This window comes from Vidua chalybeata, chromosome 1, assembly GCF_026979565.1.
Source record: "Vidua chalybeata isolate OUT-0048 chromosome 1, bVidCha1 merged haplotype, whole genome shotgun sequence".
NCBI lineage: Eukaryota > Metazoa > Chordata > Aves > Passeriformes > Viduidae > Vidua > Vidua chalybeata.
In genome coordinates this window covers 83,844,171-83,867,663 of record NC_071530.1, presented here as the reverse complement: position 1 = coordinate 83,867,663, position 23,493 = coordinate 83,844,171, and the positions used below count along the sequence as shown (strand labels likewise).

General features: G+C 37.3%; 1 protein-coding gene across 4 annotated transcripts in view; it reads right to left on the bottom strand.

Annotated features, from left to right (window-relative positions):
- Positions 1-23,493, bottom strand: part of IKZF1 (IKAROS family zinc finger 1) — a 110,029-nt gene that overhangs the window by 5,984 nt on the left and 80,552 nt on the right. The window contains exons 5-10 of one of the 4 annotated variants that reach the window (XM_053952329.1): positions 20,829-20,882; positions 18,650-18,709; positions 16,331-16,591; positions 10,243-10,410; positions 8,203-8,328; positions 3,692-3,826 (exon numbers count right to left, since the gene is read on the bottom strand). In XM_053952329.1, coding sequence (XP_053808304.1) covers positions 3,692-3,826; positions 8,203-8,328; positions 10,243-10,410; positions 16,331-16,591; positions 18,650-18,709; positions 20,829-20,882 — 804 coding nt within the window. The remainder of the gene's footprint in view (positions 1-3,691; positions 3,827-8,202; positions 8,329-10,242; positions 10,411-16,330; positions 16,592-18,649; positions 18,710-20,828; positions 20,883-23,493) is intronic. The other 3 variants (XM_053952334.1, XM_053952342.1, XM_053952349.1) reach the window with 3 other exon arrangements.

Below are 23,493 nucleotides of genomic sequence, written 5' to 3'. Positions count from 1 at the left end.
ATTTTGGAGAAAAATCAGTAAAAATTTTATTTTTCATATTGCCACCATCCCCACACACCTACCATAAGCCATGTTAGACACATTAGCAGAAGCTACCCATGTTCCTAAGTATTTTGTGTCAAAAAGTTGTTGTATACAGGAGAAATCAAGAATCATGGAAAAAAATTTAAGCGCATTTGTAGTTGGAGCATATTTTTCCTACAAGGTAGAAAGCCTTATCTAGAGCAAGATTACTTGCTACTGGTAACTTTGATTCTGATGGGATGCCTCAAGTAAGGGGTAAATCCATATTTTTTTTTTTTTTTAATCAGACTGCACTAATCTATATTTAGCTGGATACCCCAGTATTGAAGGTTGAAGTTCACTACAATTTCCCCCAAATTACTGGACAAAACATAGATAAACATAGATAGCAAAACACAGATAGCAAAACATAGAAAGAAAAAGTTAGGGGTGGAAAAAACTATTTAAATGCACAGATACTGATTTTATGGACTTGAGCACTTTTCTCTAACAGTGTAAACCTTCGAAGTTATTACCAGGCCCTTAATAAATTCATGCAAATGTAAAGAGGTAAAAGATTTTCACAAGCTCCTATGGTCTACCAATAACATATTGTTGATAGTCTGGATGGATTTTCTAGCTCTTCAGATCTTGGGAAACACTAAAAGCCACAAACATCTCTGTGAAGTACTGTCACCATTTCCTGATCAACATGAAATTTACTGGTAGGTCTTGGAAAGTCCTAATTTGTCAAAAGAAATGCTAACACAAATTTTACCAGAAGATCTGCACATTAATTTATCGACAATTTTCCACCGAGTTTCTACTCAGATTGACCATTCAAAGTCAGCGAAGAGAACAAAAACCTTCTAGCATGACACTTTTGCAATGATAGGGGCTAAAGTGTAGGAAGTCCTGTGGTCTACATTTCCCACAAGATATGGTTTCGTACCAGTTCCATGCTCTGCAAACAGAAAAAGAAATACCCTGAGCATTGCATAAGTTCCTATATGGGATGTAGGGTACAGACACCTTCTAGCTGCTATGCAGCACAAGCTTCCAGTTCCTCTTGTTTTCTTTCCCAATCATTTGGGAAAGAAAATGCCAATTTGCAATGCATTTTTTAAAATTCCAGATTTATTCTCTATAATGCTATACTTTTCAGGCAGAGTTGCCCAAGATTCAAAATAGGCATTGTAAAAGATTCTCAAATTAAATACAGAAAAACTCTCCTAACATGAACATCTACACTTTATTCAAGGAGGAAAAAATGAAGCCAAAATCATTCATATTCCATGGGCACTGCACACCACTGAAAAATGGGACTGGTCTTCATTATAAACAAAATTTTGGGCATCCAGAAAGCAAGATTTTAATATCTGCTTCTTGGGTAGTATTTGCTTTATGTAGCATAACCAGTTGGTAGTTGTGCTGAGAGAATCAAGTGTTCATAAGAAAAATTTGTTTCCAAGCAAAATGTCTGAAACACACACAAAGTTAGGGTAGGCAGGCACAATTTCTATATCTAGGCAATGCAGTGATACTTGCACTCATTAAAAATAATAGCTCATTTCTGTGGTTATTAGAGCATAAGTAAATTAAACTGCTAATGGCTTGATGCACTTTAAGGTTTGCACTGCTCAGGATTCTGCAGCAGGTACTTAAACAATAAAAGTGCATTCACTGCATGTGGGCACCTTTTCTCTTAGTATTTTTTATTTCCTCTCTTGGCTGCCCATTCTTTTAAACAATATAACCACATATGAACTTTTCATGGAGTTCTCACTCTCTGGTTTGGATAGCCCAGTTCTTCTGGGCTTGGGAACTATTCCAGTTTGGAATACAGAGAAAATTTTACAGGTAACTGACTGAATTTGTTGAACAATCTAATTTTTGAAAGGTAGTTAATTTAGTCTTGAGAAAAACTTGTGAAACAGAAGACCCTCCTTCCCTTATGTGAAGGATGCCATTTTCTCCTTCTTTCTGGAATTCAGCACAGGTATTGGGACATGATAATCTACAGGAGTAATAAACATGTTTTAGTACCCAAAATCTCTCCTCAGCAGCCAGCTCAACCTTGTGTTAATCAGAAATTTTTCTACTGTATGATGCAGCAGATGAGGATTGGAAAGGAAAGGATTTGGGAGCATTTTCTTGTTAGAAAAATTTTTCCTTTTGAAGCCTAGCAAATTTCCAAAAATATCTGTTGTCAGAAGGTTGTCTTCCTACACTGCACCCTGAAAAACTGACAGGAAATCTGCCCTCCTAAAACTTGTAGTTAAACTGGCTGTCTTTACTGTTTCTCTGGGTGAACAGAGAAAAAGAGAATGAAATAGCCAGTCCACACCGAAGGATACACTACATATAGTATATTTGCTAGTACCTTTTAAATTTAAGCATTTTTAATCTTCCTGGAGCTTTCATAGAATTAGTATCTTGCCTAATGCAAACAGTTACTAGAGTGTTTAAACTACTCTGGTTGGCCTTACGTATATATTATAGTTGATATATTTTTGGTATCTATCTCTACTACAACTTTTGCCCTTTTATAAGCATAAGCATTTTTTATCCTTGACTACCTCCTAGAATTGTTGTTTTTGGACTTGAAAAAAGCCTTGGAATTTAATTTAAAACCTTTTGTTGCTCCTCCAGACATAGCTGAAGCTCCCTTTTCCTCATCTAGGAAATAGTAATTTTCCTTTCACCCCTGTGTCCTTGTTGAAGCAAGTATATTTGCATTTTCTGTCCCATAAACTGGTCTTTTTTTTTTTTTCCTTGACTTTTGACTGAAGACCATCTTAATGTGCATTTTGTTTCAGAGACTTTAATCTGATTGTTTCCTATAGAATAATATTTTTTTAAATGTACAGAGAATTAAAAAAGAGCCTAACTAGATATGACTATATGCTGTCCTCTGATCTCCTATGTTTTAATTTATTGAAGAATAACCTTCCATAGCTGACAAAATATTGTATGTGGATCTCACAAAACTGCTGTAAACCCTACTTAGCACAGGCCTACTAAACAGAACAGTATGTGTAGCCTTCATTTTTATAGGCTTAATGTCAAATTTTTCATTGTTAAGACGAGAACTGCTACATGCAAATGGGCATGAAGTTTTTGCATCCTTCATAGAAAGTACACAAAGTTTACATTTCATTTAGATACTGTTTTCAGACATATCAATTTGGGCTGTAAAAATAAACAGAGTTTATCAAAGGGTGAAGAATATTACCCAGTCTACATTCAACTATTCACAAATGCTTTCAGAAACACCAATATGCCCAGATCTGAATGTCATTCAAGGTTTCAATAAAATAACTCTGAAAGTGTGATCAAATGATATCCCAACGGGAAACTTCTATTCTTATCTTCTTAAGGTTCTTAAGGTAATTTCAAGAACCTGTTCAGATTTTGTAATGATCTGGTCCGTAAGCTTTCAAAAAGGCAGGAAAAAGGCTTAAAATTGATCTCCAAATGTGAAAAATTAAACATGCAGAAATTTATGCTGGAGACGTTTAGTTATTTTTTTTTCCCCCAACACATCTCTGTATCTGCTTATATAGAGATACATATTGTTAATTTAGCAAAACAAGTAAAATTATAAAGCAAAAGTAAAAATGCTGAGATTTTTTAGGGGGCTTTTTTTTATTTTATTTTTAGGAGACAGCAAACGTTTAACTCTTACCAACAAATTTCTGAGGCATAGAGCTCTTACGTTTGGCGACGTTACTTGCTAGTCTATCCAGCACGAGGGCTCTTTCTGACCCTATCTTGCACAGGTCTTCAGCCATTTCACTCTGGTTACTTTCGTCTTTTATGACTGAAATCAAATGACATCAGAAGGGTTAGGCAGGTTCCATTTTAATGGAACTGTTGTCTTAGGTTATTGTTTGTCAGTCAATGTCTTTTAGCTCCCAAGCAGCTGGATGAAGGAGCTCAGCATATGAGACACAGGACAATTCTGACTCTTGGTAACAAATTCCCTCATGGTGATTAATCTATGTACATGCTCATGTTTCCCTCATTTAGGATACAAAAATGAGGTAGCAACTGCAAGGTTTCTGCCTCTATGTCACATAATCACTCCACCCTTTGTTCTACAGCCACTCTTCATTTCTGTGAATAAATGAGGTCCTAACTTTTCCTGGACACAAAGCAGTTCATCTTTCCACTCTCCCACTGAAACCCCCTGCAATGTCCTTCTGCACCTCTCCCAGTGTATAATAATTGCTTCCTCAGTAGGAAAAATGGATAAACTTCTCAACTCTAGCAGTGGAAGATGTATTTGCAAGCTACACCAACCCTTGTCTCCAGCTCCTTTTATCCTGTAGCAAATATTTCAATACTTCCTTGATGCTATTTTAGACTAACAATTTTAATTGATAAAATCACACTTTCAGTGGAACACTGATTTCCAATACTCAAACCTGTTTCCCAACCTCCTGCTGCTGCTGAGACTCTGTAAAATTAGGAGTTTAACTGTGAGGCTTTAGGAAAAGGAGACTATTTCATTTGCAGTATATTTTACTTCAGTACTTTCCTGCAGAAACAAAAGGGATGTTGAAAATGAACTGTCAAAACAATGATTGTGAAAAAGGTATGGAAAGGTATTTCTGACTTCCAGCATCTAAGAGAATGGTGAATGCATTGAAATCACAACACAAGTGTTTTGCGGTAGGTTTTTTGTTTGTGAGGTTTGGGGTCTTTTTTGTTTGTTTGTCAAGGGAGAAAAAGGGGTTAATTTTACTTTTATCTTCTACTAAGATGTGGATATTTTTCCTGAACTTTTGAGTTGCTATTAAAGAAAGACACAAAAGATAACTTTTGTACTTTGATTCTTTGAGTTGTTGCAATTAAGTGCTCCACTCTGCTACATTTTTGCATCTGTGCCTGCTGAGAATTTGTTTTATCACTGGATTTACTGGTTCACAGGACCCATTACTCTGATACCTGGGTGTTTCTCAATAGCTGACAACACATCATTGTGATCCAATGTTATTCTGAGAATATACCACAGCCATAAAAGGATGATTGTGAAAATTTTGCTCTTCCTGAAACATATGAAATCAGCTCTGATGGATAACTGTGAGGAACAGGTGAAGTTTCCTATTCAACAGTGCCCTGCAACCAAGCTGAGGAGTACACAACTGGTTCTTGAGTCCCTGTTGCAGCAGCACATAGTGACAGTGAAAATACCAGTGCCAATGACAGTTACATGGAGTTTCACAGAATTATGTTCCAGCCCCGTAAGACACTATAGATTGTGAACAATGGAGGAAATAAGAAGAATTTAATCATGAAGGTGCAGAAGAGTAAAGGGTGTTTATGGTAAATAGCCATCATTGAACAAGCACACACCAGCATCTTGTGCTGACCAAGGCTTCCAGGTACTACCTCAGGAAGAGACTTAACAGAGAATGTTTTAAGGCAGACATTCAACAGGGACACAAAATACTGAATATTTTGTTAAAAGTTGAAATTATCAAAAAATATCTGTTTAGGATATAATAACATTTCTTTTCTAATCAGTTCAAGAGAGGATGAGTCATGTATTTAACAGTCAAACTTTCAAACTTCTAAAACTATTATTAAAAAAGAGGGCAAATTGAATCATGTACTAATCCCCAGCACTTGCAACTGAAACCCTCTGAAATCTGCTGCCAAATGAATAACTATTTCTCTATAATTTCATGTCTGTAAAGTGAAAAAAAAAAATCTTTTCAAACAAAAATTCCCAGTGACTGAAGAACTGTAACTGACCCTTTAAAAACTTCATGAACTACTTCTCCTTTTATTTAAGCCAGGTAAAACTTCAGCACACTTCCACTCAACTCGAATGCAAAACTACAGGTAATATCTCTAAGAAAAGAACTTCACATGGACAGTGAAATTATAGTCCTCTAAAATAAGAATTTGCCATTAAATTCATCAGGTTCCAATTTTGTGTTATATTTCCTTCTCTTAAAGAGACAAAATAAAAGTTAAAAATGTAAGTACAATCTCTTGTTCCATTTCTTACTCCCTTTTACTCTTATCTTTCCCTTCTTTGAGTTCTTTCTCAATCACATTTTTTTATATTTCCAAGCTGATGGAAAACTTCCACAAGTTTAGGTTCTTTCTACTGACATTTTTTTCTATGCATACTGCCAAAAGTATTTTAAAAATGCTGTAAAAAGCAATCTTGCTGTGGCAGAATGTCAAATTAGGTGGTTTAGCAGATATTTTTATACAAATTTTTTGATTTTTTTTTTTGAGGCTGGGGGAAAAAGGGGTCTCAATAGTGGCTCTAACAGATCCACATCACACCTTGAAATAGCTTAAGAGCAGTAATATCATAGCTGCTTGCTTTTCTAGATATATCATAGAATATAGTAAAATTCACAGGCCATACACTCATTATCAACTGTTTTTTTCTACATTTTCATCATGCAAAATACTAGGAAAAATGCAGGAAAGTTTTATTTTCTTAGAACTGTATAGGATTGATTTGTTAACTGAGGACTAAATTTCTTTAAGAGTGAAGGCTTTGGCTGAATATGAGATTTAAACACTTTAGTTAATTTAAATTTTTTCTAATGTGCAAAAGTAGTCCTATTATGTCAAATATGGAATACACAAGAATACAAGAAGAATATTCAAGAAAAATATATATATTTTCGTGAATATACAAGAAGAAGTGATTCTTTCAAAACATTAATTAATTCCTCAAGTTTTCATCCCACTGAGTTATTAGATATTTAGTTGCAAGCTAGTGCAAGCTAGTGCAAGCTCTGTCAGGATTTGATATAAACAAAGGTCAGTCTCGAAAACTGTTTCATTTCTTATTAAAGTTTATGATTCCTGACACTAATTTCATTTCACTAAGACTTTTGTAGTAGTTCAGCTACTCATTCACACAGATGTTCAAATTCAGTGTGCAGGCACTTACATCCGTGTGCCAGACACTGAAGACTGAAATCCCAAACTAGAATATTTGCTTCTAAATCCTGTCATCTCTTTGAGAAATAAGTATTGCTGCTTACTGTGTATTATTACACTGAGGTTTTCTATTCATATATTCTGCAGCCCCTCAATAAAATTAGAAGGGGCAGTGCTCTAACATGCTGCCTGCAGAAGCATCTCAGTTGTATTCACTGCTATCATTATGTGCATATACTTTACATTATTTGATAGCATGTAAAAACATATTCCAGTTCTGTACAGATATAAAATATTAAATGAAGCATCATTGCAAAGAGGGTAGAGAGAACTTTCCATTTTTTTGTCATTTGACAAACTAAATAACATATACTGACAGGATTAAAAAGGTATGCAGGAAATGGAACTTACTGACTGGGTTTAAACTCCACCACAGAAGCTGGATCTTCTCCATCTAAAACTGCACATGCAAGAGGATTTTGTATGGCTAATTACTGTGATCAATCCCTTACAGATCTTCTGGATCTTTGTTAAAAAAAATATAATCCAATTCCCAATATCTGCTTGCTCTCTTTCTGGATATAGTTTTTGGATATTCTCCAAGAAATGGACTTTCCCTTCATCATTACACTAGTCTCAACACAGGTCCTTACCTCCCCCCACTTTTCTTTCAAAGGGAAGCTTGGGAAGAAGGCTGTCAACAAATTATTAGCCATTCTGCACTGTCTCAAGTCAAACTGTCTAAATTAAATATCTCTGGCTTTATGTCCTCTTGCTTGGCAGAGTGAGATCAAAGCCAGATATCTCATCCTTGTTAGACAAGCTGGTCCCAGTGGTCAAGTAAGCCCTTTAAGCTGTGCTTGGGAAGGGGAGGAGATTTGCAGTGCAGAAAACTCTGCAGCACCAACTAGAACACTGGAATTAAGTCTTTATTAAAAATACATCCACAAGTGTATTGCAATATATGCCTCCAAGAGAAGGCAGTGAGGTGATGTAGTCATATTTTGACATGACAAACTGATGTTTTACAGGACTTGCAAGTGTTTTGCTACATGTTTGAATTGTACTTTGGCATTTTATTGGAGCTAAAAAAAGTGAGAAAACAGCCAAATATATATCAACTAAAGAATAAATCCAGACACAGTATCATACATGTGGGGGATGTGTGTGACTCTCCAAAGCAAAAGTTGTCACAAATGGTACTACTGATTCTTTTGCATTCCTTTTTCTGCATTTATGATAGGACAGCAGTATTCCCCAGATAGACACTTTTATTACCTGGATAGATGCTGCTTGAGAGATTAATGGTTTGAAGGTAGTTATGGCAGCGTTCTTTATGTTCTTCCAAAGAGCTGCGCTGCTTGTAACTGCGACCACAGTATCCACACTTATGGGGTTTGCCAACTGAAGAAAACACAATTCATTATGAGATTCAGCTGAGGCATTCAACAGCATATTAACAATGGTAAGGACAAGAGATAAAAAGCCCACCCCAAAAATAAAGCCATGCTGTGGTGAAGGAAGATTTCATCAATTTAAAAATCTAAGTGAAAAACAACTAATGGAAAACTGATTGTAAATCTTTACATTAAAAGGCCAATTCTATGGGTGCTGCAAACTGATTTTAGGTGATTCAGATCAGATAAAGACTGTGACATTAAATCTTTAAAAACAGCATCTGCACAGGTTAGGAACTGAGACACCTTCAAAGAGCTGGGAGCAATTTCTGTAGTGTCCAGTTGCACAGAGACTGCCAGTGGATGAACTGGTGGTGTAGGTAGGGACTTGCTTGGCTGGATGTCAGTTCAGGTGTCAACAGAACCAGCTCAACTCTTTTAAGACAATCTTAGATTTTGTGTGTTTTCTGCTTCTGGAAATTCAAGATAAATGGCATGTCAATTTATTTTCTGTATTACATCAATCCAGATCTAGCTAGTTCCATGAATTTTTCACCAACAATACTTTTCTGTGTACTTCTGGACTTGAATTTTCTGCCTTAATATGATAAGACTGTAACTTTATATGTGATTTCACAATATTAGATAGTTACACCATTTAATATCTGAATTTTATTTACAGATTCTTAGGTGAAAATCAGATTCAGACATCCAACTTGATTTATAATGCACTGGTGTCATTTTGCCAATTGCAGGAATTAATCATTATCTATTATTTAGGCATTGTCTCTTTAACTATGGAATCCTCAGGGTTTACCAAGAGTGTCTAGGTGAGATTTCATATATATATATATATATATATATGAAAACTATGTTTCAAATTATGCATCCATGAAAATCAATAAAAATAAGGGAGAGGGAGGCAAAATGCTATTTAAAATATGTGCCTTCCTAAATCAGGCTGGGAAAAAATATACAAACAGGAATTATTTTGGAAATCTGGGATCAACTCTAAGGATCTTATTATTCAACACATGTGCTAGAGAAGAATTTCCCTGATTTTTTTGGAGCACAAAAATATCACTTTGAGAGTTCTCCTTCTGCCACCTAGAACCCAAAACCAACTTTCACAAGTAACGTTACCAGTGTCAATTCCAGCAATGTATATTAGAGGTCTCCCATCCAAATAGCAATGTGCTTTTGCTTAACTTGGGAAACTAGATGAGATGGCACTTTGCTTTTAAAGGCACTTTAAATGTGCTAAATTGGTTTTACTTCACAGAAGGTATGTGACTGTGGCTTCTGTCAAACAATGAGAGGTTCATGGTAATGGGAAAGTGCAGCTATTCAAAAATATTTATTCATATCTCCATATTACTGTTGAGACAGACACTGCAAAACTCCATGAGCATCCTCTTTTGTGAAAGATTATTATCTTTCTTTCTCCCACCCTCTGCCATGTCCCCACTCTCTCTTTCAAAGTAATTGTAATAACAATGTGCAACAAATAACTCCTGCTAAATGCTGTAGGCAGTATTCACTCCTCTAGGCTGAAGAATACAAGATTCTGTTTCAACTTTATGCTATCTCTAACCCTAAAACATTCATCAGCTTAAGTCATGTTCGTACTTCCATGAAATGGATTACTCACACGGGGCTCGTAAGATGAAACTCTAATACAGAAACTTTGAATCAGCCAAGAAGTATGGGGAAAAACTCAGTTCTTCTGGTGAAGGGTCGTGAGTGTGACATGTGTTTAGTCATTTCTTTGCTGCTAACACACTGTGACCAGCTCACAGCTTGGTTAACCCCAAGATGGGGCTACTCAGGGTGAGAAGAGCTCTCAGGATTGGTGGCCACCCCCATCTCCTCAGCAGGTATGGTGATAAGCAGCTCTGGTTATTCCCAAACCTTCCATTACCTGAGTGAGTCCTCAGGTGTCCTGTGAGGGCATCCCTGCGGCGGCAAGCGTAGTTACACAGGTGACACTTGAAGGGCTTTTCACCTGAGTGCAGCTTTATGTGGCGCAGGAGGTTGCCCTTCTGGGTGAAGGAGGCTCCACACTGATTGCACTGGAAAGGGCGTTCTCCTGTGGGAAGAAGGAGAAAATATGTGAGAACAAAAAAATCTTATGCAGTAGCAAGAGAAAGATTTCAGGGAGAAAGTTGTTTTCTCACTGCTGCTCTGTGACTTCCACCGGCTGCAGGTTTGATATAACATGAGGCTTTCAGACTAAACCTGCCAGTTTCTTAATGCTTCACTGGCTGGGTCAATTTGATCTGAAAATCTAATTTTTTTTTTCTAAATCAGAATGGCACATCACAATGCAAATTCAAACTCATTTAAATAAAGTGACTGCAACATTTTGTGTTGAAGAGCCACTCTTCCTGATCAGCAGTTTTGGAATAAACCAATATCCAATTTTGCATGTTGTGGCATTTGGTGGGGTTTTTAATGTGGCTTTTTTCAAAGGGTCTTTAAAATATGCCACTGAAGCAGCAAAATAAAAAGGAAACTCATTAAAAATGCATTTCAGGATCACAAGTTCATTTCAGCGTTACATTCTTATATTTAAATGAAAGGCACTTCATTATAACAGTTATAATAACTTCTTTTCATTTACATTTTCCCTGTATTTTCCCTTTCAATTTCTTCTCCATTACCTGTCTGTCCCTAAGCAGCCAAATCAGGAAAGAGACAGAGAAAAGAGAGAAAGCTAGAGAGTAAAATCACAGAAGTTAAGACAGTGCAAAGGAAGCACTGTACTTCCATGCCTAAGTCCCAACTCTACTATAGGTAAGGTATGAACAGAGGAGTTGCACAAACAAGCTCTGATGGTGTACACTTTGGACAGAAAACTTGAAGAGACACAGCCTTGATTTGTCTAAACTGGTGTTTGTTATGAACGAAGTGAATCAAAGCCTTTGCAAAAAATAATATGACTGTTGTTTGCTCTTTAGTGTTGTTTAAAATCAATGTATTTTATTAATTTGGGGTTTTCAGTTTTTTTCTTGTAATTTTTTACATTTAAGATGGATGAGGCCTTTTCTGAAATCAGTGGGAAATAAAATACCAGAAAGGAATAACAGAAAAATTATACATAAGAGCATTCTATCAGCAAGAACTGCTTCTGCATGCCTGTTTCTTTACAGCCCTCAACTAAGTCAAACTAGCGTTTAAAAAACATTTGCCGAATTTTATTTCTCTTAGGCATCAGTTCAATCTGTTGTAGTAATTATAGTGCATTAACATTAGAAACAGCCCAAAGATGACCTGTTCTTAGTTATCATTTTTTTTGTGCAACAATAACATTGTATTTAAGATTTCAGTGCTGAAGTTAAAGTATTAAAAGAAAGAAAACCAAAACCAATTTCTTCCTTCTTTCTCAAACATCATGTATCACTTTGCACCCTAGGATGACCTTTTATGTCCATACATGTGCATATATGTGCAGCATGACCATTTTTGACTTCTGGGTAATGCACCAGAATAGCTGAAGGTCAATCAGACAGCAGCACTGTCCCAACCAAAAAACATGAAAACTCTGCCATCAGGGCTGGCAGCTTTAGCATTCAGCAAACAGCCAAATGAATCCCCCCTATGGCAAGACATTTTCATTGGTCAGTTTCAAGCACAGCAGCCTAGTGCCTGTCAAGCCAAATGAGCTCACTTTCTTTGTCCGTCAAGAAACCCTTTTCATCTAAACTATACCCACACCTGGTTCAGCTGGGGTGGCATGCTTATGCAGCATAAGCCTTACAGGACTTTGAAATGTACTTCATAAGCCATGCATGGTATGATTAGGGAGAAAAGAAAACAGGTAGGTGTCTCTCTACTTAACTTCTTAATCTTTGGGGCAGTTAGTGCAGAAAGTGTTTTTCAGAAATGGACTGAACCAGTAAATGGAACAAGTCAGCTCAGCAAGGGGGACACATTCAGAAGAAGTAGTTAATTCTTACTAAGCAGCTTTTCTAGCATTCATTTCTGTTATTTTTACTCAGAGGACTGTAAGAATACAAAACAAGAATCATAAAAGTACTCCAGGAATGAAATGTAAAGCAAAGTAAGAATGCAATGTATCTCTAGCCTACAGCCCTCCCAGTCACAGGGTGAAGACTTGCACTAGGTAGAAAAGATGGATGAAGCATTTCAAATGAGACTACTGCACACCAAATACTTCTACAGAACTTAGAATGGGATCAGATTGAAGGAAATCTGAACTTATGTTGCTGTAGAAGGAAAAGAACATTGTCACCAAAAGACCCTGAAGCTACGTATAGCTTGGCTGGCCCTTAGCTGTCCATGATGCAACTACTGGGGGGAAGAATGCCTCCTTTATGGAGCACAGCAAAACTCCCAGACCTGCCAGGATGCTGACAGCCACTGATGGAAGGTTACTGGGTGTGGTGATACCTCTAAAAATGAACAGGATGGAAATAAAAAATACATGATGAGTCTTTTTCTAAATAGTCTAAACAGAGTATTATTTTCTCCAGGTCTGAACAGTACGTACCTGTCCTGGGCATGTAGCCATGACCAAATATAAGCCCAGGAACAAAAGCTGCAATGGGACCTTGAATTCAATCAACCATTATCACCACTGCAGTGATTTGCAAGCCTTAGTAGGAGCTTGGACCCTGGACCACTTATTCAGTGAAGAATACTTATAATCTTAATTAAAATATTTCTAATTTCTTAAACAATGACAAGATCACCTAACACTCAGAGACCTCTAACATGCAGAGGTCTCTTTCTAAATAAATTCAAGACATTCAGAACCAAGTAAAAAGATGTGAGTATAAACTAAAATTAGTGTACATATAAGGAGGCAATATATACACCTATGCACACACATACACAGATATGCATGTATATGCAGATATATGCACAGTGAGCAAGAGAACCCTGAATATACCCTGAGGTTTCAGCATCAGGGAGCAGGAATTTCTTTCTCCTTTCAAGACCTCCTTTTGCTTAAACACCAAACATGACAGTGGCATGCTGGAGAAAATGAATGTGCTGAAAGGGAAGAAGAGTGAGAAGAGTTGGGCATCTGTGAGTTGGGATTTGCTCTGCTGATATAAGCAACAGGTAAGGTGTTAGGAAGCAGTCAGTGCTGTACAGCTGCCTGCAGATAGGAGAGGGCAGAAATGTCAGGTGCTGCTCCACATATCTGCACTTGGCAGGTGTGTTCATTAAAAACAGTTACATCTTTTATCAGGTCAGGCAGTCATTTTATTTTGGCACTTTAGTGTGCTAGAGTTTTGTTCACTTATCAAATATTTATTTAAGAAAACCTCACAGCATATGCAGGTTTTACATGAATTAGCAGCAAAGTAATTCATTTGTGAGGCTTATTCCTTCACCAGGCATGTATTGAAATGGGCTTGGGCATACTCAGTTAAATGTCTGTAATAGTATATCCCATTTCGACTTTAATTTTCACTGCGCAGCTGAAAGGAAAAGCAGTCTGTACTGTTTCCCCATGACGTCCCTTTAATTTAAACTACCAGCTCTGAACTTCCACTCCTTTGCCAGCCCCTGAAAAACCCCTGAGCTCATTCAAAGTGGCTGCTCAGGAGAGGAGCTGAGGATGAGGCAGGAGGGAAAGCAAAGGCATTCTTTCCATGGAAGGACTCAGGGACAAAACTTCACACCCTTTAGTTTTATTGAGTGTAAAAGAAGAGAGTTGTCCTGAGCAAAGTGCCTCTTGTGGGGTGCTTCTACTGTAGGCTTTAATTAAATTCCCTTATTAAAAAGAGGGCTTAGTTGGCAAGGGAAGAGCTCTGCAAAGGGTGAAGAAATCTTCAAGTGACAATCTTTGTGTGGTAGCACGCCAAGCACCCTTGGCAGGAAAAGGGTCCCTCTGCCAGGCAAGAAGTTTGGGGAGCTGAAGGTCTGTGTGTGGGAAATAACCTGGCATGCAGTGAGGACGCCCCTGGGGATATTGTCACAGGGACCAGGCAGCCCAGCTCATGCTCAGAGACAGTGGGCTGGGTACCAAGGAGCTCATGAGAAACAAAGGCAGCTGTGCCCACCACCTCCCTAAAGTCAGGTGTGTTCTCACACAGGCCATTTAACCCTGGTGCAAACACTGCCATGGACCTTTAGGGACGTGAAACAGCTCCTCTGATCCAGAAACAGTGTTTGTTTTTTTTTTTTTTTTTTTTAACAAAAGAGCACTCTGCTTAAACAATCACAAAAACTTCTACCTCTAAGTGCATTTCAAGTTGCAACATATTGTTTCAACCACTACGGCATCCTCTTCAGCCTATGGGTCTGTTTGAAAGGCCTCATGTACAAGTCATTTTATGTGTTTATTTCATCAATTTTTAAAGGACCATATAGAAAAGAAAAAGGAAAAAAGAAAAGAAAAGAAAAGAAAAGAAAAGAAAGAAAAGAAAAGAAAAGAAAAGAAAAGAAAAGAAAAGAAAAGAAAAGAAAAGAAAAGAAAAGAAAAGAAAGAAAAGAAAAGAAAAGAAAAGAAAAGAAAAGAAAAGAAAAGAAAAGAAAAGAAAAGAAAAGAAAAGAAAAGAAAAGAAAAGAAAAGAAAAGAAAAGAAAAGAAAAGAAAAGAAAAGAAAAGAAAAGAAAAGAAAAGAAAAGAAAAGAAAAGAAAAGAAAAGAAAAGAAAAGAAAAGAAAAGAAAAGAAAAGAAAAGAGGAAAGCAAAGAGAAAAGGAAAGAAAAGAAATCAAAAGTACTTTGTTAGATCTAGGAAGTAGGCTACAGCCTCTCTTCTGAGTACTAGTTGTGGCTTTTCCAATAATTATCTGCTCTTCCCGGACAGAGGGATTCATCACAGAGAATTGAAGAGTACTTTGAAGCAGGCAATGTAGCAGCATTGCTTCTGAACGTGGCTAACCCATGCATGCTTCCAATAGCTTGGACAGACACAGTTACTGTGACAGACAGTAACACTGAGGGCAGTGGAACACACTGCGGGGCTTTTCACGAATCCTCTCCATTTTAACTCTGAAAGCACTTTCTTAATCTCACTACTTAGTAATTCTGGGAAAGTTATTTAAGCAAGACTGTGAGGATATGAAGAAAACATCTATGTGTTTATTGGCACAACTATTTCAGTCAAATGTAACTATAAGACAGATCAATTCTTACCTTAAAAATATTTTAAAATTCCCTCTCAGTGGAATATTCATATAAAAATGCCATAACCAAAATTTATTTTCAAAGCAGCTTCTGTGAAATAACAGTACAGTTCGGTTCTTCTCTTTTAGCTATGAATGACATTAAAGTTTAGATTGGAAGCCTAAATTTTAGACATCTTAAATCAGGCAATGTGAGACTCACTCCTTACTTTTTCACTTGTTTCAGCCTCTTCATTTTTGGCCCTCTTTGAGACTAATCAGAATTCAAAAATTGAGTAAAGAATATTCACAGCACTGTATAATGAAAAGCCATCCCTATGGAACACAAAATCTTTACATGTCTCTTTTAGCGTCCCGGTGGAAACACTTTAGTGCACATTTGACCCGTGACAATACTTGTTTTTACTTCATGAAATACTGGGCATGAAATGTAAGTATTTTTTCACTAAGTCTGTCAATACAGTTCTCTTAATACATATTTTTCCAATCACTTTCGTAATCACTGACCCATAAGCTTTGCTGTTTTGTTGGAAACATTACAACTGGGTTAATTTCAGAGTTAGCTACAAATGGGTTTTTCTTCAGCAGTTCTTAGAAATTAAACAAGACTTCTACGCTTTTCTTTTAAATTTGATTTTTCAAATTTTTCTTGGTAGTTTTTTGTTTGTTTGTTTGTTTCAAATAAAAAAACCAGCACAATTTTTAGCCTAATAGATAGACTTCCATGAAGAAGCCTCAATTCCTGGGCAGGCCAAAAGGATGTACCAAAATGAGTTCCAAAGGCTCACTAATGCTGCATTACCTTAGAAGAGGCAACATATGCATGATACAGAATATAAGTCTTAGTTACTAATATGTGGCCAGTTCTTGTCAACTACAGAAAAAACTATGGCAGGCCTTACCAGTGTGGCTTCGTTTGTGAACCATGAGCACATTGGGACCGATGCAAATTATCCCACAGATATCACATTTTAGCTTTCCGTTAGGAAGTCGAATGCCTCCAACTCCTGACAAAGCCTTGCTGCCTGGGCCATTGTGTGAGCCATTCATTTTCTCTCCTGTGGCATCAAGCATTCGTAAATCCTCTGCACATTCTTCCCCATTCATTTCACAGGCACGCCCATTCTCTTCATCACTCTGAGTCTCTATTTTAATATTACCAGCTGAAAGAAACAATACAGGATGCCACTCAGTTTGGTTACAGAACAAATAATGTGGCAAAGCAACAATCACATGAAAGAAGTTAACTTCTAAACAGCAGGTACAATATCACTAAATAACAAATTCTGTGACCTCGACTATAATTCTGTGGGCAATGTGATGAGTTTGTAACACATGGAGCAATGAACAATGAATATTGGTAAAACAAATAGAAGGCATCCAGGGAGCTGGGAACCCAAACAATATTACAAGTCTGTTTGTAGGTTGCCTTGAGATTTTTGCATTTATATCTTTCATTCTGACAATCAGGCTAACTGGAATGAACATTAAAATTAATCCACTTTATAGGGATTTATCCAGAACAATTGTGAAAGTAAGTAACTCAACTCAATGGATACAAAAGAACAGAAAATGCAACATTCTCCACTTGGCAGGAAGATTCCAAGGGTTGTACTGAGTCCCAATTTTTGGTTTGCAGATCTACGGGGTAAGCAATGACAATGGGAAAGCAGAGTACAAACACTGATAAAGAAAGCAGGATAGGAAAGGATGGAAAGAAGAATTTAAGGAAATTATAGGAGTGATAGTTGTGTTTCTAGGACAGCAAGATTAGGATTGCTGAGTAATAGGAGACTATTGCTAGAATCAGAAGTTTATGATTAAAAACCAGTCAAATAAAAAATGGTGGCTGGGAAAACTATTATGATTTATCGGATAAATCCTTTACATTGTAATCCCATAGCTGGCAATTGCTTGCAGCCAGAATAAGAATTTAGGTAAATTTGCCATAGCCACACAACATGTGAAAACATAGAGGCTAGTAAATTTGATGTGATATGAACACAGCAAACTTCAACATTAAGGAAAAGGGTCAAGATTCAGACAACTTCATGCCAGCATTCATTTCTCTTCTCTCCACAGGATTGTATGATGTTTTATGTAGAAAAAAAAAATCTTTGCTGTTATTTCCCTCTCTTCTAATCTGGTGATTTAGGTGAAAAAATACTTCATTAGGCTGGGAAAGACCATTTCATTGTCCAAAATCTTACTTTCCATACAGTAAAAACCCCTCTACCTTCATCCCACCCCACCCAAAAAAAAAAAAAAAAGAAAGAGTTTACTTCAGTAGGTAGCTAAGAAAATGAAGGATCTGTTTCACCCAATAAAGTCCAGGTCTTTTCCTTCTGTGGAGCAACAGTTTTATGGTATTCAAAAGTGATGGTGTAGCAATGTGATAACAAAAAGCTACAGGCAATAATTACCGCAAGAGATTGAAAGACCTTGATATTCCTTTGAAATGAAGAGGATACACAAGCTCTTCTCTGATACATCCTGCAACCTCATAGGTGTCCCAGAAGAACTGCACAGATGTAACTGACAAGAGTACCTGACTCAAAATCCTACTGGGAAACAGAAGCCTAAAGGTGTTCACATCTATGAATACTGCTTGACTGGACACCTTTTAAAAAGTCTACCAATTTAGATATTTTAATATTTTTTCAAGTGTTGCATTTTAATAGAAATAATATGCAAAGCAGAATAAGTGCATATCATATATAGCAGTTTTCCTTTAAAACATATGTTCTAAAAAGGGGAATAATTTAGTGATATACCAAAAAAGTTAATGACCAAACAATGACTTAAAAAGATGGTATGACTGGTTAAACAGAACTGATTCTGCAGATTTAAAGGGCTACAACCTCATACTGCTGTTTTCACCATGGCAAATATAAGCAATATAAATATTTGACTTGAGTATGTAACAGAATTTTCCCACAATTTACTTGTAATTTTTTTTCCTTTCAGCTATAAGAATAATAAATATATATTTTTACTAAACAATTAAAGGCTCCTTGCCTGCCAGGGAGAAGGTGGCTTTTGAAGCAGATTTTCTGTTGAGTTAAAACAAAATACACATGAACAAAACAAAAACATCAAACTACTTAAGTGCATGTAGACAAACATACATTACTTAGAAATGAAATGGCACAAACAAAAAATCATAAAAGTAGGAACTAGATGGAAATGCTCAGTAGTGAACTGAGTTTCAGTATACTTACTGGAAAAAGATTTGGGAATTATTGCATGAAAGTCCCTAAAGCCTTCTGACCCGTATGCAGCTGCAATAAAGAAGGCAAACAGGATGCTGGTTTGTGGTACTGCTAGCAGTAAATGTAAAAGAAGATGGCACTATTGCTATAAGACAAATACCTAGGAGAAAGACAAAACTTATCATCACAGAAGCAACATAAGCATTTTAGGATGAAGGAGGAACAGGAGAAGAACAGCTGGCAGGGGAATCCTGACTTGTCTAGAACAATTCCCATTTGTGAAAATGCCCTTTTCTTCCAAAGCAGCCAACAAGTTTTATCATGTTTTCTAGAAGCGTAATGTGCTCTTGGGTATTCCCCTTGCTTGTGCAGTAATTCCTGCTGAAGTCAGGAGGAACTCTTGCTAACTCTTGTCTCAAAAGGGTCAATGCAGGCCTCGACAGTTCAGCTTCCTCAGAAATTATTTTTTGCCAATATACCCATTTTCTGTGACAGAAATCTCTTACACATCCTTATTTCTAGACTCTGCAGTTATAAAAAGTGAAATTATGTTGTTTTATTCTTACGCCTGCTGGTCTTATGCAATGGAAGAAGAGGGATTTCAGGTTTACATACATATGTAATTTTTGTTGTGTATATTGGCATGTTTTTGGTTGTATTTCTAAGGCTCGTCCTCACAATGTATTTACAAAGAACAGTTGTACAAATATATTATCTCCTGCATATTATGGGTAGCCACATACAAACTACCATGGCATTGGGAATGCTGATACAGGTAATGCTGGAGTTCATTACTTGACATAAGCAATGACAGGGATATTGATCCAGCCAATATTCACTAAAGTTCTCCACAGCTATGTCCTGGACTGCTGCAGCTGTACTGCTCAATTTATGTCCCCGTGCAGACCAGGCTGAGTACCCAGGATGTGCATCCATTTGGCAGTGCAGCTCATGACAGGGCCTCAGTTCACATGCACAGTTCACTCTGCCAGTCAGAGCTGGTGGACATTGAGGGCACCTGACTCACCCTGGGTCCTCACAGAAATTTTATGGGTCTAATTAACAAAACAAATCTCTCCCTGTTCAAACTTAGTACCTCTTGTGAATCTATCTGCAATACAAGAACTAGTGAAAAGAGTCCCACTGATGCAGGAGACACAACAGGAGAGAGAAATCACTCCAGTAAAAATGCTAAGGACTTTTATTAAATCTAAATAATAGGGAAGGCAGGGTATAATTTCTTTTTTTTTTTCCCCTTGGGGGCTTATACTGGAAATAAAAATCATCGGCGTTTTCTACTTTTGTGAGAGTAATTCTTGTCCCTCCCTTCTTATAGTGGAGAAATTAGTATGGAGCAACAACAATGTGAAAAATACCTGTAAACTTTATTTTTTAGGTGCATTGATTAAGAATGTACTCAGACTTTGTACTGGCTTCTGAAACTGTTACCTGATACAGTTTTTTGTAGAAATAATTTCTGTGTGCATCCATAGCTGTATACACACATATGCATTCATTAACTAGCATTAAAATAACTCATGGTAACAATTTCTCACTGGCTCTTCTAACATTTAAAAATTAATCTTCTAGCATTAAAAAATTACTTATTAATTAATTTACTTCTATTTGATTGGAGATGACCTTAAAAAGCTCTGTATTTTATTCCCTTTGTACACATTATCACAGTCCAGGGGTGTTTAATACAGATGCTTTTTTCTATGGAAGGGGTGTGGAGTTCTTTAACATCACTGAACTGACAGCTTTCCCCCACTCCTTTTTTACCTATCCAGAGTGTGGAAAAATTACCCAAAAGCAGGGTACTGACTGGGCCCCTTGTGGTCTCTTATGTTTACTGGAAATTTCACTTGGGATTTTCTGAAGAGCATTTTAAATTAGTGTTAAAACATCTCTTCAGTATCCTATGGCTAAAGGTGATTTACACAAGTCTTAGAAAAAAAAAAAATGATACGTCAAAGGGGAGAGAGGTGATGATATAAATTATCACTGAAGAGCAGCATTCCTGGCTCTGTATCAGACTTGGGCCTAGGCAGTCATGAAAGCAGGATGGTATGAGAGCAGACAGCATCACACTTCCCTGGAAAGAGCTGAGCAACATGGAGATGGAAGGGAGGCATTTTGCAATGAGTGAAAGAGTTGATAGTAAGCAGAAAGGAGAAACCAAACAGACCTCCTGAGAAACTGGACGTAGAGGGTGGCTTTCGAAGGACAGAGAAATAGGCAGCTGGAAAAAAGATGCATGGGAACAATTAGTAATTTGCTTACAATTCACTACCAATCTACCTTATTTTTTTAGCTATGAGAGTCTGTCCCAGCTGTAAAATGCTTTTAGTTTTGTGAGACTTTGGCAATGGCATAGGTCTAAGTACCTGGGCCGTAATTCCATTTGGAAGGGGGCATTCACCTCCCAAGTCATAGTTTTCTCCAGTGGGATTTTTAAAGAAGTAAAAAAGCATAAGACCTAGCTATCAAAGGTATTTAAAGAGCAGCAGAGAAAGACAAATCACACTGAAGCTTCTGAGGCTAAACAATAGAATTCTTTGATTTTTAATGGGATTTGACTTTTTACCCCAGTAAGTACTAAATTGTATCTTGTGGCATGTACCTGCCTTTAAGAACTTATACTTTAGACTTTGAAAATAATCCTGATAGCTTGGTTTTGTGTCATGCAATGTCTTGTTTGCACTTTGTAGCCAACAGCAGAGAGAGATTTCTCTTCAAGTGTTTGCAAATAGTTTGGGTGCCTGTAATTTTTTGTTTTCATGGCTTACTTTTTATTCCAAGACAAGTCAGAAGTATTTTGTTGATATTAATTGATGCTTAAATGGTAGTTTTAAAATCCATGAAGACACCGTAACTATTCAACCAGCAATCTTACCTGACTGATTTGAACAGTACCTCATCACTGTAGCGGTGAGGAAAAAAAACTTTAACACCATCCTTTCTAACAAATGATAGAAAATGTTGCTAAAAAGGCAGAATAAGATGAAGAAGCCCCACTTATCAGGCCAAAATAAATCACCTTAGGATGCCAGCATGTGTCAATAAATGCAGACAGGATCTCTTCTTGTTTACATAGGTACTCAGAAAACAATATTGTCAGCAATCCCATCTGTTTCTGATACAACACATAACGGCTATTCTGTTCTGTAACAGCATACGAAAATTTTAGCACTTGGTTTTGTGCACTGAAATCCTTCCCCCTTTCCTTTTTATATCATGGTCATTTACTGTGGTATCAGCTCTGTTCTCACCCTACAAGAGCACTGCAAGTGGAGGATGCCATTCTCAGAAATGAAAGTTGCCTTTCCACAGAATATTTAAGAAGTCATTATTCACCAGCCAGACTTGACAACAAACAACGATGACCAATTCTTTAACTTAAATTATGTGTCCATTAATAGTATCTTTCCCTTATGAGCTCTGAAGCAACAAGAAAAATTGTGTGGTTGTGAAAAATGACAACGAAAGGTCTGGGCAGAGTAACCATAATGCAATGCCTTGAGCTCTTCTTCAGTGTAATTCAGATGACACAACAGAACAGAGATAGGACTGATCAAACTAACTGGTTATTTAGCTACAGAAAAAGCAGATGCACTTAAAAATTAGTGCTCTTAAAAATTACTCTTCTGTTCCCTCCTTTCTACATATAGCACTGCATTGGCAGTGCTAATCAAGCATTTGTGGCGTGTCTCTGTGTAAAATGTTGAAAGTTAGAGGGTATTTTCAAAGGGAAACAAAAATAACAGAAGGAAGAGCAGTAGCAGGAACTGCTGGGACACACCTGCAGGTAGAGAGGCTGGTGCTGACGGATAAGGAGATCCTTGCTGCAGGGTCCATGCTGCTTCTTTTGACTCCAAGTGCCAATCAGCCCTTGGCAGCCAATTTCTTCCCTACTCTAATTCTGGCTTTCAATCAAATGGATATTATTCCAGAAACACAGGCGTCCACAGATAAGCTATCTCCCATGGGACAACTGGTGTGAGGAGCTCCACCCATGTCATCACCCATGACTGCTGCTTCTCCCTACTGCTGTCCGGGGGAGGTGCCCACCCTGCGAGCCAGCACCAGTGCCTGTCAGCATGCACAGCCCGTCCTCAGCAGAAAGGAGCAGGGAACTGTGCTTCACTGCAAAGCACATCAACATGTTTTTCTAGGGGCTGCAGTGAAATCAAACTGTATGGAATCAAACGAGTGAACAAAACAACCAACAAAGTATGTTCTCTCTAGCTACAAATAGTGACTTTTGCTCCACTGTGCATTCTCCCAGTAGCTTCCTGTTAGTTACCTACAGGAATTTTCTAAAGGACCAGTAAAGATGGATTGGTTAAAAGTAGATTCAATAAATGCCCTCAAATATACACTTGAAGATATGTGCCTTTTAAATACCTTTCTAAATTTGTGTTCCAGCAGGAAATTATCTGTAACCAAACCAAGGGGCTGGTCTAGTTCATATTTCTTGTCTTTGTTGTGACACTTCCTGGTGCAATTTCTACTGGATTCAAGTTGTTCTTCCAAAGGACAGTTAACTACCTGGCTGCTTGATGTTCATCATCTGAACTACAAGTGAAAATGAATTTTAAACACAAGAGCACTGTCAGGAAATGCCATACTAAACCTGTTTCTCAAGTTCTACATATATGTGTAATCCATGCTTCCTATATTGGAAATGCTCTGCATCTTTTACTGGCTGCATGATGGAGAAGCTAAGGGAACTGCTGCAAGTTTGCTGGTGACAGACTTTATTGACACTTCTCTGCTTTGAGAAGTAAGCTGGGAACACTTTCAAACTTAAGAGAAAGATTTGATGACAAATAATAGCAAGAACAGCATTT